Below are 18,551 nucleotides of genomic sequence, written 5' to 3' on the forward strand. Positions count from 1 at the left end.
TTAATGTGATATAGCAAGATGTAGCAAATTATAGACTGGATTTGCACACTTAAAAAGACAGCAAAGCATATACTTGGGTACTTAGCTATCTGAACTTTTTAAATTTGCTTTTTTATTGATTTGCTTTGGGATAAAGGGCAAAGACTTATAAAAACATGTTGACCCAAATTTTGTGATCAGCAACAAAGGATAGTACTCTGCTGACTTAGAGCCCATTAAATCTTCATGGGGGCTTTGTTCTATGGTATCAAATTCCCCATCTTGATGTCTGTGTCATTTTGGCATCATCTGTAGGGGATCTCTAGCATCCAGGAACAGGGAGGTAATCAAGCAGGCTGAGCAGCCAATTGGATTGACTGACTGGATAGATCACTAAAAGCTAGCGCACAGGTACAAAAAGTGAAAAATAAGACTAATGGGATGCTTAGCTTTATCTCAAGGGTATTGGGATATGGAAGTGAGGAATTAATGTTTCATTTGTACAGAGCCTAGGTCAGATATCATCTATAGCACTGGATTCAGTTTTGACCTGTGAACTGTAGGACATCGGCTTTGGAAGGAGTATAACATAGTTTCACCAGAATGATACGAGGGCTTAAAGTGTTAAATTGAGGTTAATTTACATAAATTTAATTAGTATTCCTTTGTGTTTAGAAGACCAAGGGGTGATCTGATTGAGGTCTTTAAAACGATAGCAGATTTTAGTGAGTAGATGCAGTGAAACTGCTTCCTCTAGTATGAGAATAAAGAACAAGGGAGCACATTTTAAAATTGCAGCTAGGCCATTTAGGAGTGAAATCAGGAATCACTTTTTCCACACAAGGCAGTGAAAATCTGGAACACTCGTTTTCCAAGTGACTATGGCTACTGGGTCGCCTGAGATAGATGGAGTTTTTTATTAGTAAGTAATATAGAGAGGATAAATTTGAGTTGAGGTTACCGATCAGCTGTGACCTGACAGAATGGCAGAACAGGTTCGAGGAACTGAATGCCCTGCTTCTGTTCCTTTGCACCTAAGACTTTATTTAAACAAGACTTGACTTTATATGCACTTATGTGCTGCAAAACTAATCTGACCCAAAATGTTGGTTAATTTCAGTTATTGGTAGGTGTTTGTGTCAGGAGCATCACAAGGTTTTGGATGAAAGACAGGAGAGTATGGTATCTTTTCTCAAACAAAAGGGCTTAAAGGGTATCTTTGGTTCAAGGAGCTGATTAGTTGCATTATTGGAAACAAGGGGACTAACTGGAGATATTCCTAATTGAGGCACAGCAAAAGTATAATTTTTCATTTGTGTTATTTTCCTCAACATTAACACCCAATCTTACCTTGCAGGAGGATGTAACAACTTGAATAGCCAACCCATTCTTAGACCCAAAACTATTAATTTTGATATGCTCAGTGGACTATGAATTAGGTTAAGCTTTCTATTCTGATACCATTGGCTGACCTAGTTCACTTGACCATTAAGGCAAAACTTTTTGCCACTTCCAGAAAAACAAAGGTCAGTGGTACCAATCACTGCTATGGTTCTCGTACCTGCCTGAAATAATTGTTTTGACTGTAAATGCACTTGGGCATAAGTGTCAAGGGTGAATTTCATTTGTACCTCAGCCTGCTTATCTGAATCTAGAAGAAAGGGTAAAACATAGTTTTCAATTGTTTCTTTGTATTACATGTATGATGTTACTTCCTCCATGCGTTTGAATTGATATTTACAGAAATCTAAGGGAGTGAACTTGTTGGAACAGAATAAAGTAAAGAATACTAAATTTTTCTGTAGTATTTGACAAATTCGTGTTATGCCCTGTGATTTTTGTTGAGTCAATAGGACTACCCAAAGTAATAATTCTGATGCATGAATTTGGAGCAGCTATCTGCAAACACAAAATCAAAGTGCTGTAATTTGCTAAAACCTGAGACTTCCCAGACATCTGTTTTAAGAAATCCTGGTATTTGGTTTTGTATTGAGGTCTGCTCTTGATGGGTAACAAAAGCAAGGAAGGCTTGGAAATACATTGCCCTTTCTTCCCTGTTGCTTCCTAACAGCACTGTAGGTGTACTTACTTACACCACGTAGACTGTAGTGGTTCAAGAAGGTGGCTCACCACCACCTTCTCTCAGGCAGTTAGAGATTGGGAACAAATACTGGCCCAACCAGCAGCATCTAAATCCTGTGAAAGAAAAAGGCAACTTTAAAAACCTTCTAGTACCTATGGAATGGAAGGAAAAAATAACAATTAAGCTGGGGTATATTTTATTACAGGCCTACTATATTTTTATAGTTTCTTGAACTAGCAGTTTTGAGAAGCAGCATTCTTCAGATTTCCTGTAAATCACTTAACACTTGCAATGTAAACTGATCAACACTTTCCCCATTTCCAGCCCAAATGCCCAATGACAAGGGTCAAGTGTGTTTTCAGCAGAAACTCTTGTATCATCACTAGAGCTTTTGATGAAGCTTATTGAAGTCTTGATTGACTATTGAAAGAACGATTACTCATCGTATTATCCCTAGAGTGGGACTAATCCTGAAACGTTTTCACTAAATGCTGTGGACATCAGAAACATGGGGAGCCCTTGCCAGAAACCTATTTTGAATATTCTGTCCTGAAGTATGAAGCATGGTACTGAAATATTTTCAGCATTGATTGGATCAGCAGTTTAAATTTGTCCATACAGTTTCTAATTAAGGATGGTGAGCAGACAAGAATAGCCCACCGATGGTTGTGTAAGTGCAGCATCAGATGAGGATGTGGTCTTGCTTCTTGTTGACCCTGCCTCCCAGTGCATCCCTACCCCAAATAAAAACTCTCACCTGAACAAGAACCTTTCTAAACTTCACAGTTGTTGTAGAGATTGAACAGTTTGCATTGTACTATTTTAGCTGCACCACTATTTGAGCGAATTAACTGAATTGCTAGCTTAGCAAGTTGAGTTGTTAAAAAAGGATTTTTGCTTTATTTTTAGCTGCTACTGTCTCTGAGCAGTTTGATAGCTACCAGATTTATCCAGACAGATTGGAAACTACTGCACATTTTGCAGAGCTGAGAGGGGATGTATCCTCTTTATGGAGACAGGACAGTAAGTTTTTTGGAGCCAGGATGCTATCTTAAGATTTCATATGTGTCCGTTAGAAGTGTAAACTTTGCAGATTTTAAAGCACCGTTTAATCTAATGAAAATTAAAATGCCATTACCCTTTGTTTAGTTGTTACATGTAACATTAGTTGCTAAATATGTATTTGTGTCAATTAACTGGTTAGAATCATTTTTAAAATGATTTCATTTCATCCATTGGAGGCCTTTGCTTCACAATGACAACTTGATATGTTTTGAGTGTACATTTATTATTTAAAAATTGACCTATTTGAACTATTTTTTACATTAATTTTTATCTGCAAGTTTTTCCATATGTAAATCCCTTCAAAAGTGGGATTCCCTGTAGAAGCACAATGGGCCTTTCAGTACTCTTTACTTTGGGTGGAAAGCACCTCATGGAAACTTGATACTTTCCTCTCTTAAGCCGGAAAGAAAAATTGGAATGATAGTCACCATGCAACATTGATGTAATCTTGGTGTTACTATTCCAATTGATCATGTTAGCCAATCAGTCCACAATTTCTATTTGGTTTTCAGAAATGATCTGATTAAAATAAATATACTTCATCGTTGATGTATTTATATTCAAGGAATGCATCCTGGTAATGGTGACAGAAATAGGCCTTTGATTCAAATCTAAATTTGAAACCTTTATGTAAGCCTTCTACATGGTTCTTTTTTATATGTAGATGTAATTAAGTTGCCAGTATCTGTAGTGCTGCAGTTTCAAGTATAGTGACTTAGTCACATTGACTTCTGTATAATATTACAAGATTTTGATGGATGAGGAAGGTCATTGGGCTCATTTTTATTTTCTCTCTGAAAATAATTTACAATTCTCTCTCCCCTTTCTTTTATGACAAACAATTATTTCTTAAATTATTTTAGTGTTTGGCTCTGTGACTCTGGAAATCCATTCCAAATGCTCCATCATTTTTATGTAAAGAAGGAATTCCTCTTGAGTTGTAAATTTTCCTTTTGCTGGTTTGAGTCTTGTGTTCCTTTGTCCCACTCTCTTAACATTGTATTCTGGATTTACTTTTCTGATTTCTTATATTATTATGTGCATCTCGATGATTACTTCTCTGGCAGCGCCTATCCTGGCTGAAAAGCTTAAGGTTCCCTAGCCTTTCCTCAAACACTAAGATGCAGCCAATGACTGTTCTCTGTACACCTTCAATACTTGAATCTCTTTCATATCTCTGCCAAGAGAATTAGACAGAACTCGATGCATACTGGAGCACCATATGGTTTGAACATAATTTCCTGTAACTTTTTTTTGGTTTTGTGATTGGACATTCTCTCCTCTGTTAACATATCCAACCAATGCCGAACAGTTGACAGTCGAGTCCACTGAAACTCGTTGGACACTTTCAACTTCATCCGTGGCTATTTTGGTACCATTTCAGCAGTATGCCAGCAGCTTATTTTTACATCCTATGTGCAATACTTTACACCTGCTTACATTACATTTCATCAGCCATAATCTCACTTGCATTTTGTCTTCATTCTGAAGAAGCTAGATCAATAACATGAGGTAAGAAGCCATTTATTTACTGTTTGTTGATGGGATGACCAACTAATTTGTAACTTTTTAAGATAACTTTTAGTCTTAAGTACTTGACCTCTAGATCTTGTTTGAGAAGAGTGATTTCCTATTTGTATGTCCGCAAAAAGAAAAAGAAAAAGCTGTTCTGTTGGGTGTCTGTTTTAAAAAAAAATAAAATAAAAAAGCTGTTCTGCACATCACTCCAGTCAGTTGTCAGAGGTGGGATTATCATATTTCTCTTGGCGTTCAGACACAGGGCAAGGGTTTGTTATTAACCAAGTCTTGATTAAGTTTGTAATCCAGAATAAAATAGAGAACACCATTTTCCTCCTTGATGTCAAAAATGCAAAATTTTAATCCTTCAGTTTTTCTAGATGGGCATGTATGGACAAGTGATATTCTGATGCAGCTTTTTACCAATTTTTCTCCTGTTCAAAAGGGTGATTCAGTCTGGGGTGTGGTTTTTAGGTGTAGTTTCTGACCAATCCCAACTCCCTTGCCCATGTGATTTTTTTGAGTATCAGTGTTGGCAGGCTGCTTAGACATGGTGAGGGATGAGGGAGTAGCAATTGAGATCGATCTGATGCTCAGTGAAGTTTCGTTCACATATTTTGAATCATGTGATCAAGACTTAGACAGACATCTTTATTTTTCTCTTGTCCTGAGAGTAGCTAACTTAGTACAGATCAGTAATTTGAACTTAGTTCCTACTCTGAGAAATTGGGTGAGCCATTTTGTTGGTGCAGAGCATTTTTCCAGTTGTAGCAAACAGTAATATATTTTGGAGTAAGTCTGAATGTGTTTAGTTTTGAAAATATTGCATTGAAGATACAATCTACAGGAGTTGACGAACTGCACAATATAATGAACTTTCAAGTTTGTGATTATTTAATGTATGATATTGGCCCTTACTGTGCATCCACATGTGTTCCCCATTTTTAGCAGTGAATATTTGTCACCATTTGTGACAAAGCATATAACTTTGAGAAATAATTTGATATTTTAGACTTTTATGTTCAGTATATAATTGACATTGAGATTCTGGTGAACAGTTCTTTGTGTTACCCTTATCCTACTTTTATATTTTAAGTTTTGCTTTTTAATTGGAATTTTGCAGATGAACCAGCTCAGGATATTCGTAATATCAAAGAACACACTGAATCTGTTCAAGCCGTTATCAAAAAGCAAGAACCAATGCTTCTCTCAGTGGAAACTAAACCACATGAAAGTGGACTTGGGAAAAGAAAAACTGCACCTAAAAAACAAAGAATAGAATCAGGTCAGTATTCTTGTATTGAATATTCACTTTTCAAAAATCTGCTGTTTTTTTTTAGTGGAGTATACATCAAATTGAAGCTTCTGTTTTAGTTTCAGCTTCAGTGGAGAATCTCCCATTGAAGTCCACAGTCTACATCGCTTTGGATAATGCTGAGGGTGGTGGTCATGCTGAAAAGAGGGATGCTGTGGTTGATGACAAAAGCCAAGTGATCAGCAGTGCAGTGCAAAAACCTGCTGCCAAGAAACAGAGAAATGAATATGATAAAGGTAATCTGCTATTCATTCCTATCTATTGGCAGAAATTGCAACAGTTTCAATACTTCATATACCCAAAATACTATTCTATATTGAATACTTTATATCCTAGGACAGAAACACGTAAAGTAAAACATTTTGGATTCAGCTGGTCTTTGGGTGTTTTGCTGAATGCTGTATCTGCTTTATCTAGTTGTAGAAGTTGCAACAATTCATAAGTTTACATTAGAGGGTAGCACAGTATTTTTACGAATGAAGTTTAGGCTCTTAAATGTTGCAAATGTGCTGGCCTTAAGGGAGCGTTCCTCTCTTGCATTAAAATGGTAATTGTGTAGGCTGTTAATCTGCAATCATCCGAGAGAAGTGTTGATTGGCTTTTTATGTTTGATATTTGTTCTATAGCATTGTTATATTTGTAACTTGATTAATCCATATCATTAAACCAACTGGAAATGACTTGCTATACCCTCTGGATCAGTTATTGTCATCAGATGAGTTGTCTGTAACAGAACCTTGTAAATCTCTTTGTAACTATCTTTATTAGTACTTAGAGCATATTGGATGAGAAAATGAAATTAAGTTAATTTTGATTAGTTTGGCCAAACTTTTCAATATTTTAACTGTTGAAGTTCTACAAAAATGTGATCATAGTTTGGCCTAATGTTTTATTATGACCTGTTGAATGCTTTCAATTGCTAAATGTGGTCACCTAAAGACCTGTATGTTGACCTTGATCAATTTGCTTTTATGAATAGATTTATTTTTGGGAAAGGGTTACAGCATATTGAAAGACTTATATATAGTAGTGATAAGTCAGTCTTTCTCTGTGCTGAGGAGATGGACCAAATTCAGCCCTGCTCTTTATGCACTTAATATTTGCTGGAAATGTTGATTTGAATACTTTTTCTGTGCAGCAAGCTGTAGGTTTTTAACATTTAATGTATTGATATATTAAAAATATGTGCACATCTTCCCCTTGTACAGGAATGAATCTAAACACTCAACTGGATCAAAATATTTTAGGGTTTACTGTCAAAGAAGTTGGCAGACTCGACAGAATCATTACAATACAGAAATTAAGCTATTCAATTTAAGTGTAGCATATTAGGACATGATATGCTTCATTATTGTGGTGCAAAACACTCTGTGGGTGTAATTATTCATGAATTTTTCATTTTCCCTTTATAATTGGGGGCAGTGTTGTGCAGGCAGAGCAGTTCATAATGTTGTTTGTGCCCAGGGCCCCAGAGATCCTTAAACTGGCTTTTAGCTTTTTGTTTTTATCTCTGTATGTTGCTGGCTTGTGCTAAGGACCCTTTTATGCTGACACCCAGTGGCTTTGTACTGGAATTGCAGGCTAACTTTCTACTGATGGACTTGCACCGAAGATCACCTAACAGGAATTTAATGTTGTAAAATACCAATTACACCAAAGTATAGTGGTAGTCAAATAAATGTTGACACATTTAAAATTGATTTCCCATTGACAAAGCCTGAAATTTAAGGTTTTTGAACATTCTGGGAAGGTTTGATGTGATCCATTCATTGTTCTTAATACATGATAGATGGAGTTTTAGGATTAAAGGTTAGAGATGATGAAGCAGTTTCAGTGGGCTGCATGCCTTTTGAACTGCTGGAAATGAGTGTTGAGTAACCTTCAGTGCTGCCTCACCTTGTCAGAAATGCTGTCTCTGACAAGTCAGTTCTGGTTGTTACACTGAGCCTTCAATGACATGATACATTCAGAGAAATAGATCATTAGTAAATACTTTCGCATTTCATCTGTCATTTTGAAAAGTGAAACAATTTTCTTGTGTCAACATAATCACTCTCTCAATTCTAGTATCTCAACTATTTTGAATTACACTTCTTTGCTCAGTTGGTTTTCTGTGTTACTTCAACCTGCTATCTATCTTTCAAAGGCAAAGAGGTAATGGAACCATCCTATGGACAGGGGTGGAAGAAATTGGTTTGCCATTTCAGACTTTTGCTTTTAATGAATTTGTGCATGTTCCTTCTTGACCCCTTGTGTGGCCTAAAGGTGTTTGCTTTCATAGCTTAAATAAATCAAGTTTACTGCAGAACACCATGTATTTTTTATGCTCTGTGAATCTTCGTATCCCTGAGCCTAATGCGTACAGATGATCTTTTTCACTTCTTTTTGAGGAGGTTATGATGTCAAAATTATGCACCTTTTAGAACCTGAACAGATTTTCTTGAGACCATAAGACATAGGAGCAGAAGTAGGTCATTCGGCCCATCGAGTCTGCTCTGCCATTCAAAGAGATCATGGCTGATCTGATAACCCTCAACTCCACTTTCCTGCCTTTTCAGCATAATCCTTGATTCCCTTACTGATTAAAAATCTGTCTATCTCAGCCTTGAATATACTTAATGACCCAGCCTCTACAGCGCTCTGCGGTAAAGAATTACACAGATTCACTACCCTCTGAGAAAAGAAATTCCTCCTCATCTCTGTCTTAAATGGGCGACCCCTTATTCTGAGATGTCCCCTGGTCCTAGACTCCCACAAGGGGAAACAACCTCTCAGCGTCTACCCTGTCCAGCCCCTGAAGAATCAATAATGTCATGCCTCATTCTACTAAACTCCAATGAGTACAGGCCCAACCTACTCAACCTCTTCTGATAAGAAAATCCCTGCATACCTGGAATCAACCAAGTGAACCTTCTCTGGACTATCTCCAATGCCAGTATATCTCCCCTTAGATAAGGGGACCAAAATGTTCACAGCATTCTAGGTGTGGTTTAACTAGTGCCTTGTATAGTTTTAGCAAGACTTCCCTATTTTTTAATCCATTCCCTTTGAAATAAGAACCAACATTCCATTTGCCTTCCCTATTACCTGCTGAACTTGTATGCTAGCTTTTTGTAATTCAAGCACGAGGAACCCCAAATCCCTCTCTGCTGCAGCTTTCTGCAGTCTTTCTCTATTTAAATAATATTTAGCTCCTCCTATTTTTCTTGTCAAAGTGCATAACCTCACATTTTCCCACAATACATTCCATCTGCCAAGTTATTGCCCACTCACTTAACCTGTCTATATCCCTCTGTGGACTCTGTGTCATCCTCACCACTTGCCTTCCCACCTATTTTTGTGTCATCTGCAAACTTGCCGATAATATGCTCACTTCCCTCATCCAAGTCATTATTATATATTATAAATAATTGTGACCCCAGCACTGATCCCTGTGGCACTCCACTAGTTATAGGTTGCCATCCTGAAAATGCCCCCCTCATCCCAACTCTGTCTTCTATTAGTTAGCCAATTCCCTGCCATGCTAATATACTACCCCCAACACCATGGGCTCTTATCTTAAGTAGCCTTATATGCGGTACCTTATCGAATGCCTTTTGGAAATCCAAATATATTGCATCTACTGGTCCCAATTTATCTATCCTGCTTGTTACTTCCTCAAAGAATTCTAATGAACTTGTCAGGCATGATTTCCCCTTCATGAAGCCATGCTGACTCTGCTTGATTATATTATGTATTTTTTATGCTATACTATTACATCCTTTATAATAGACTCTAACATTTTCCCAATGACGGATGTTAAGCTAACTGGCCTATATTTAGCTGTTTTTGTCTTCCTCCCTTTTTGATTAGGGATGTTACATTGGCGGTTTTCCAATCCTTTGGGACTTTTCCAGAATCTAAGGATTCCTGGAAGATTACTCCCGGTGAATCCACTATCTCTGTAGCTCCTTCCTTTAATATCTGGGGACTTATCGGCCTTTAGCCCATTAGTTTCTCGAGGACTTTTTCTCTAGTGATAGTTATTGTATTTATTCTCTCCCCCCCCCACCCCCACCACCTTTTGCCTTTTGAAGGGACCTATGATCACTTTGGCGCCTCTTCCTTTTTTTTTATATATTTAAGGAAGTTCTCCCTGTCTGTTTTTATATTACTTGCTAGTTTACCCTCAGAGTTTATTTTCTCCCTCTTTATTATTTTTTGGTCATCTTTTGTTGGTTTTTAAAACTTTCCCAATCCTCTGGTTTACCACTAATCTTTGCCAAATTTAATGATTCTTCTTTCAATTTGATACCATCCTTAGCTTGGTTAACCATGGTTGGTTTATCCTCTTCCTAGAATCCTCGTTCCTCACTGGGATATATTTGTTACGAGTCATGAACTATTTTGCTAAACGTCTGCCATTGTTCATCAACCGCCTTCTCTGCTAAGCTCCTTCCCCAGTCCACTCCAGCTAACTCTGCCCTCATTCCTTTGTAATTAGCTTTATTTAAGTTTAGCACAGTTGTTTCTAACCCAAGTTTCTTATTCTCAAACTGAGCGCTAAATTCTTCCATGTTATGGTCACTGTTTCTTAGGGGATCTTTTACCCTGAGATCATTTATTAAACCTGCCTCATTACATGTTACCAGATCCAAAATAGCCTGATCCCAAGTTGGATCCACAACATAAAGTTTTCAGAAACTGTCTTGAATACACTCTATGAATCCTTGCTTGTGACTACCTCTGCCAATTTGATTTTACCAATCTACATGAAGATTGATGTCAACCATGATTAATGTACTGCCTTTTTTTTTACATGCCCTCATTATCTCCTTATTTATTCTGTCCTACAGTACAGCTATTGTTAAGGGGCTTATAGACTACTTCTACCAGTGTCGTCTTCCCTCCACCCATATGGATTCTACATCTTGCGATCCAAGATCATTTCTTGCTATTGTACTTATTCCATCTCGTACTAACAAAGCTACCTCACCACCCTTTCCTTCCTGCCTGTCCTTTCGAAAAGTCACATACCCTGAATATTTAATTCCCAGCTTTGATCTCCTTGTAACCATGTCTCTGTAATGGCTAGAAGATCATACCCAATAACCTCCCTTTGTGCCGTTGATTCATTTATTTTGTTCCGAATACCATGTGCATTCAAGTAAAGAGTCATTAAGTTCGCCTTTTTACTATTTTTTGCCCTTTTGACCCTATTTGCTGCTGGTTTTTTTTGTACACTGTCCCTTCCTGTCACTCTCCATATGTATCGTTACCTAAATAGCTGCCCTGCAATGCTGCCATTTCCGCTTGGTTTGTAAGCCTACGCATACCCTTCCAGAACATTCCCCCCCGCCCCCCACATTTAGTTTAATGCCCTCGCTACAGTCCTAGTTATTCGATTTGCCAGGGCACTGGCCCCATCATGGTTCGAGTGAAGCCTGTCCCACTGGAACAGCTCCCTTCTACCCCAGTGCTGGTGCCAGTGCCCCACAAACTGAAACACATTTCTCCCACACCAATCTTTGAGCCACGCATTTAACTCCTTGACCTTCTTTACCCTATGCCAGTTTGCCCGTGGTTCAGATCGTAATCCCGAGGTCATTTACCTTGGAGGTTCTGCTTTTTAATTTAGCTCCTAACTGTTCAAATTCTTTCAGCAGAACCTCCTTTCTTGTCCTATCAATGTAGTTGGTACCAGTGTGGACGATGATAACTGGATCCCTCCCCTCCCATTCAACTTCCTCTCCAGCCCTGAGGAGGTGTCCATAATTTCATTCATTAATTGTCCATTAATTTCATTCCTTAAAATCTTTAATTTTCATATAATGTTCCCACATACTTTGCACATTTATATTCATAGGGTTGAATACCTACCTTTTTTATTTGTTTTTAATCAGCCCATCCATAAGCATTGTGTCACTGAAGAGGTTGTTGATTGTACTTGTCTGAGTAAAGAACTGCCAGTATATTTCCGTCCAGATATGGGACACTATGTCTAGAGTTGCCATCACCTCAAAGATGTAGTATTCACTGTTCTTTAATTAAAAAATTATCATTCATATACAGCATAAAGAACTAACACATCACTGACCCAACAGCTGAGGTCCCTGGCTTGGAGCTTGCTTAAAGTGGACAGTACTCACTTGATTCTGCACAGGGCATTGATGTAGCCACCTGTTTCACAAGCTCAAGATGAGGGATAACCAGAAGTGTTACTATGGCCAAGAATCCTAGACCATGGGACACATTGCATTAACCTCCCAATTAAGATCTATTGTGGGAGGCACTTCAGTTCTCTACTTTGCATCTCAGGAGGTCATCAAATCGACAGCCAAACTTGACATCCCATTGTAAGCTTATTCTGCCATAAAAAGGTACTTGTAGCATTATCTTAATTTCTTTTTCAGGCCATTGGTGCTTAAAATCAAGCTTTGTCAAAATAAAGATTATTCCAATGCAATAGCATCATCTGATTATTATTAGTAAATGAAAACTTATAGATTTTCTGCTTCACTGATGCCCTTATTACTCATCAGCTGTTGCAAGTTAACAATGCTGCAGTGCATCAGCTCAGCTGCAACCCACAGTGATCTCCCAGTTTCCATTGGTACCTGTGCCACTACATGTGTGGACATGTATCTATTTTATCTTCCATATGAGGAAACTGGCAATAGGTATGTGCTGCCAGCTTTGCTTGGCTATGTCGAACTCTCTTATGGTTCCACTAAACTAATGGAAACTCTTTCGAGTTATCAACAGTCACAGATTGCAACTCTTTCGAGTACAATCACAGTTCTTGGTTTCCGGGAGTGGGACATGAACCCACAACCCTCTGATTCAAAGGCGAGGGTGCTATGAACTGAGCCACAGCTGACAACTTATTCTGGCAAATTGGAAATCAGTACACATTGGATTCCAAGCTCCAATTGTTCCAACAGTTAAGTTAATTAACACTAAATGTTGGAGCAGAGTTGGTGTGCTCTCATGAATTTCTTTTCTTCAAGGGTATTGAGCAGAGCACAGGCAATAGTACCTTTTTCACCTGGCTTGTGCTTTGTCTTCTCTTTCAGTACTAAGAGCCCAGTCAACAAAATGTTCAATTTCCCAGTACAAATGTGCTGACATATTTTTGCACTGATTAGTTACAGAAGTTTAACCCAGTGCCCGCTGCACAAAAAAGTCGATTGTATTACATACTAACCTGATTAGTTTGTAGCAGTTATGGTGTTCAATGTGAGTATTAAATGTTGAATAAATGTAATTTCATAGAATCTTTCAAAAGTTCCTTTAGTAGATTGTGTGCCTCCTGAGATACTAAACAAACTTTTAACTGTGGTGCTGATTATACTTTTCAGAAAATGCAGATATCAAATTTAAGGATTTTCTCTCTTCTTTGAAAACTATGACATTCACTGAGGAAGAGGCTATCTATGTTGCCGATATTCTGAAAGAGAAGGCTATTGTGCTTCAAGATATTTGGCAGAAAGTAAGTGGTATACTCATTTTCTTAGTCAGTTAAAATTATTACAGATGAGGGAGGCCAATCTTAAGTCATCCGTCCAACAATATCTTACAGTTTGTCTAATGTATCTAAGATTCCCCCCCTTGAATGGTTAGTGCTTTCACCTTCTCTAACATTGAGTGTTCACATGGTGGGAAATACCTACTTTTTTTTGTCTCTTCTGAACACTCTAGATACCTAATATGTTACTTTGAATGCTCAGTGTTTTATTGGGGATTTTTTGTGTGTGTGTGTGTCTTACAGATTTGCTTTTATTCAGGTCCTCCTTAGTGCGCAATTTTCGAGACTCTGGTGGTATCTGCATCTATATCCACTTGTTGACTATCTTTCTCTTTCTACCTTACACAATCTCTCATCTGGAATCCTGATTCCTCCCTGCTGCCTTCGGGTACGATAGCATTGTGGTTATTTTACTGGACTAGTATTGTCGAGGTGCTAGAGATAAGTTCAAATCCCACTAGGACAGCTGGGGAACTTAAAAATTCAACTAACTAACTGAATTTAATTTTTATTAAGGGGCTTGAAAGGGTAGCTGCTGAAAAAATGATTTCCCCTGGCTGGGGAATCCAGAACCTGCCGCCACATTGAATAAGAGATGGGTACTGAATATTTGGATTTTTCTACCTTGGGGAAACTGTGTCTGCTCAGTTCATGATATTCAAGACGGAGGTCAATAGATTTTTTTTGACTACAATGGGCTATGGAAATATTGCAGAAATGTGGAGTTGATCAGCAATGAATGGCAGAGTAAGCTCAAAGGGCTAAATGGCCTACTCCTGCTTCTATTTCTTGTGCTTGCAATGTCTTCTCTTTCTACCATCTGCCCCTCCTGTCTATTCTGGATGACTCTGGATTGCTGCCTTTTTTTAACCTTTTGTTTGTAAAAGCGCAGCCCATCTCTCATATATAGATCCACTTTATGGTGGAAGTGTTTCCAATTATTTCTGCTTTGTTTTTTTTTTCTTCCTTTTTTCCTTTGCCATAGGCATTAAATTAGAATTCAGATGATACTTACATATTTATGGCAGAATGACTTGTACACTTTTAATGTTTGCTGAAGGTGGAGACACTGAACTAGTTTAACTGGTTTGGTTTGAAATGCTGCTTGATATTATGTGAAATGGCTGTTTTGAATCTTTTTTTCAAACCTATTCTTTGAGCTCTCTAACTCCTGCATCACAGCACCCAAACATCACTTGGACAGTCCCAATAATTTTGCCTGTATGCTCCTGCCTGAACATTACAAATATTTCTTCTGAGTAAAATTATTTATATTTTTTGAGTACTTTGGTCCCACTTTTACAGCCTACCTAATTATTTGAACTTAACTAATTTATATTTTGTTTCTTCCTAAATGCCTTACACATCTAGGAGCAGTGCAGTTAAAGAACAGGATTTTGTAATCTTTCCTCCTTAAAAATCCTCTTGCAGTTGGAATTAATCTTGTTGCTGGTCACCAAACTCTTTGCAATGTATTTTTTTGAAGGGTATTGACCAACACCGAACACCAATATTAAGTTTGACCAACATGTATTCTACTATCCTGGTTGTAGATGAGCTTGGAGAAGGGACTTAGTTGATTTGAAGTTGAAAGCAACTATAAAACTAGATTTTCAGTTCTCCAATCATTGTTTCATATTGCTGTTTAGTAGTGGAATTATTTTAGCCATTTTAATTTGGAGGAAATTCTTGTTGAAACCACTTCTTGTGAAGTGAAGGCATCTACACAAGCAATGTGACAGATTAGAAAATTAGAAATTCATGAATCTGCTGTACTTGCATTCAAGACAAAAATCTTGGGAAAACCAGTATGAGTCAAGGCAGTGGATCTATCGAGCATTTGAAAGATATTACAAAAGCAAGATACTGTGGGATGCTAAAGATTTGAAGTAAAAGCATATAATGCTATATATGCTCAGCATCTGTTGAGTGAGGAACAGTTAATGGTTTGGATAGATTTATTCTCCTAAAAGGCTATTGACTTGAAGCATTAACCTAGCTCAAATGATGCTGCCTGACCTGAGTATTTCCAGTGTTTTGGTTACAATATTCTTGGTCTGTTTTGAGCATTTTATTTAGTTTATCGAGTCCTGGTCTCAGTGCAAAAGCATTGTTTGCATTGTAAGTTATGGTATGGGATATGTATTTAAGAGGACTGAGATATTCTTGATCTCTTCCAGCCTGGAGTAAAATGTGATCCAGTACCTGGATTACAGCAGCAGTTACAAGATAAAGAAAAGTTGCTTCAAGCTTTACAAGATGATGTTACTCTCTCAAATGATAAGTGCAAACAGTTGAACCAGGTAATACACTTTATAAAATACCTGTGACCATTATTTATAGAGTTCATTGCAATGTCAAAATTGCATGAATCATTTAACCATGTATTTACATAATGTGCCTTGGAATGGCACCAGTCAAAATCAATACTTCAAAAATTTCAGATTTACTGTATTTAGTATTATTGCCATTAAATCCAAACTGTTAACTCATTGCTGTCAAATTATTGTGAAAACATTAAGATAATTAGCCCAAGAAAGGACTAATCCAATCCTATCTTGGCATGATGCAACAAATACAATATCAGAAAAATCCACAGTTCCCCACCCCCCACCAGACATGCAGCATTCTTGGGAGTCAAAAAACCTTCTGGCCAATGTAGGAAAAAAATATCTTGGAAGTTTCTCTTCAATGTCTGATGAAAATTGAGCAAGCTCCTGCAGACCAGAATGGCAAATCTCGAGGCTCCATTGACCCATCTACCTTCTGTAACTCTGGATATCTTTCACTCGCAAGGTCTTATTTTATTAGTGTTATTCTATTTGTGTTTGAGCATTTACCTTGGCAGCATTTTATAAGATAATGTGTCATGTGCACTAGAAACTGTGGGATAATTTTGCAACCGTGACTTTCCAAGTGGTAGGAAAGATCTGTGTTTAAAGATTGCAAGCATTACTTCATTTCTCATTTCTCTTGTCCTCCATAAATGAAAATAATGAGGATTGATTGAGCCCAATTTTGGCTTGGTGGTTTAACTAGAGCATGTTGTTTTAAGCTGTGGCTGTCATAATTTCTTAAATTTCGGTAGGAGTTAGTGACTGAAAAGCAGAAAGCCAATGTAGTTGAGACCAAACTAAGGGAACAACGCACTGCCCTTGAAAAAGAACTAGGAGCTTTGCAGAACAAGTTGCAAGTTAGCTACCAGGATCATATGAATGAAACTCAGATGCAGGTAAGTCAAAAGAACCTACTGTTTCTAATTATAATCTCTAACCAATTGACCTGGCAAGTAGTGAATTTAAATTTGTTACATTGTAAAAAATTATGTTCTGTTTATTTGTTATTACTACTGTGCTGTACAGATGCCAGCATTTTTTCTGGGTGGGAGGCACAACACGGGACAAAATCTATAGGAGAGGGTTTTTGCAGGTGGTGCAACAAATTTGTAATCTCTTTTATCCCAAGCAGAATTACAATTCAATTAATTACTCGATTATTTGTTTTTACTGTAAAATAGCACAAATTGGCAACAGTAAACTTCAGTTGATTCTCCTATTATGCTGGAGTTTATGAAAAAAGTGATTTCTTGGTTAAAAAGCTCACAATTCACCACCTTCACTATGTTGCTTTTAGAATGGTTTTGCAGCATAAATTTAAATTATTGCCCTGAGATGACGTGGCAGAAATAAAGGCAAAAATCCTTTGTATGTGTACATGTATCTAATGTTTGGTTTGTAAGACATTCACTTGAGATTTTAAACCAAAATATACTTCAGTAATGAGATTTTATTTATTTCACCCTTAACTTGAAATTAGGAACATAATAGTTTCCAAGAGTAAAGATAAGGAACTGTTTATGCAGTCTTGTGCAGTATATTTAAAGTGGCTATTAGATTTTTCTAGTGAGAAGTATGTTGAACTGTGTCTCTAATAGAATGTTATGGCAAAGGTGGTCAAAAACCAATTTTTCCTCCTCTTAGCAGATCATGTTTCAGCAAATGAATTGTATATATCTTTACTGTTCAGTGTTTAAAAAGGTAGCATTTTTTGCTAATTTATATTTGAACTATTTTGCTTTGTCCTCATGAATATAATTACTTATAAGGATGACCAGCAGTATTCATGGAGATGTAGTTCCTATGCCATCAATGGTAAACTGCTATAAACTATGATTAAATATTTCAGTCATTGTGAAGTACCTTTTTAACTGCAACAAGTAATTACCAATAAATGCTTGTGTCTTTTGGAGAATATTATAGTTGCAGGCTAATTTAAAAATATAGATTGTGATTATCAAGGTTTAATCTCAAGACCAATGATTGACCAATCGTCTTGGAATAAGAATCGTTTTTTTCTTGATGGCTTTATTCTAGCGCATCTTCAGCATTCAACGGGGCTTGAAATTTATATGTGAGATTATGTACAGATTTTTTCATTCTGGTCTGGTTTCAGACTTTGGTCCCAGAGGTGAAGGAAAAAAGTGCTAAGCCTTGCATTGCACAGTCCCCTAGGGGATATTTTTCATATGGCATAGTAAATGTTTGATATTCGCAGTGCTACAAATGCTACCATTTTAACATGAGCTATAATTAAACAGTGCAGTGAGATTAACATTTTTGAATACTTCACTAACTGAGGTAATAGAAAAATATTGAGCTTGTACCAGTTGGCGTTGAATAAAAATAATTTTAGACTATAATGCAGAACTGTAATCTCCAGATATGTTAAGAGATGCATTTTTGGCATTATACACTACCTACACAAAATAGGTGCACCATACCTATACCTAATCTTTTGTATCATATTTTAATATCAAACTAGTGTCAACTATAATTTATTACAGCTGGGAGAGATCCTGCATATCAATTCTTTATTAGTCATTTGAGAGTGCATTTCTAAATATGTTCATGGGATATGAGCATTACTGGCAAGGCCAGCATTTGTTACGTATCCCTAACTGTTCTTGAAGATGATGGCGGGCTGCCTTCTTGAACCACTGTCATCCATGTGGTGTAGGTACACCAGTGCTGTCAGGGAGGGAATTCCAGGATTTTGACCCAATGACGGTAAAGGAATGATGATCT

The 18,551-nt window shown here is 37.3% G+C and overlaps 1 protein-coding gene across 11 annotated transcripts in view; it reads left to right on the forward strand.

Moving 5' to 3' along the window:
• ktn1 (kinectin 1) overlaps positions 1–18,551 on the forward strand; it is a 114,686-nt gene that overhangs the window by 14,874 nt on the left and 81,261 nt on the right. For 10 of the 11 annotated variants that reach the window (XM_078562671.1, XM_078562669.1, XM_078562675.1 and 7 more), the window contains 5 exons: positions 5,769–5,930; positions 6,020–6,196; positions 13,301–13,431; positions 15,648–15,770; positions 16,556–16,699. In XM_078562671.1, coding sequence (XP_078418797.1) covers positions 5,769–5,930; positions 6,020–6,196; positions 13,301–13,431; positions 15,648–15,770; positions 16,556–16,699 — 737 coding nt within the window. Of the gene's footprint in view, positions 1–2,901; positions 3,086–5,768; positions 5,931–6,019; positions 6,197–13,300; positions 13,432–15,647; positions 15,771–16,555; positions 16,700–18,551 lie in introns of those variants that run through there. The other variant, XM_078562680.1, reaches the window with a different exon arrangement.

The sequence above is a fragment of the Cetorhinus maximus genome, chromosome 18 (assembly GCF_964194155.1).
Source record: "Cetorhinus maximus chromosome 18, sCetMax3.hap1.1, whole genome shotgun sequence".
Taxonomy (NCBI): domain Eukaryota; kingdom Metazoa; phylum Chordata; class Chondrichthyes; order Lamniformes; family Cetorhinidae; genus Cetorhinus; species Cetorhinus maximus.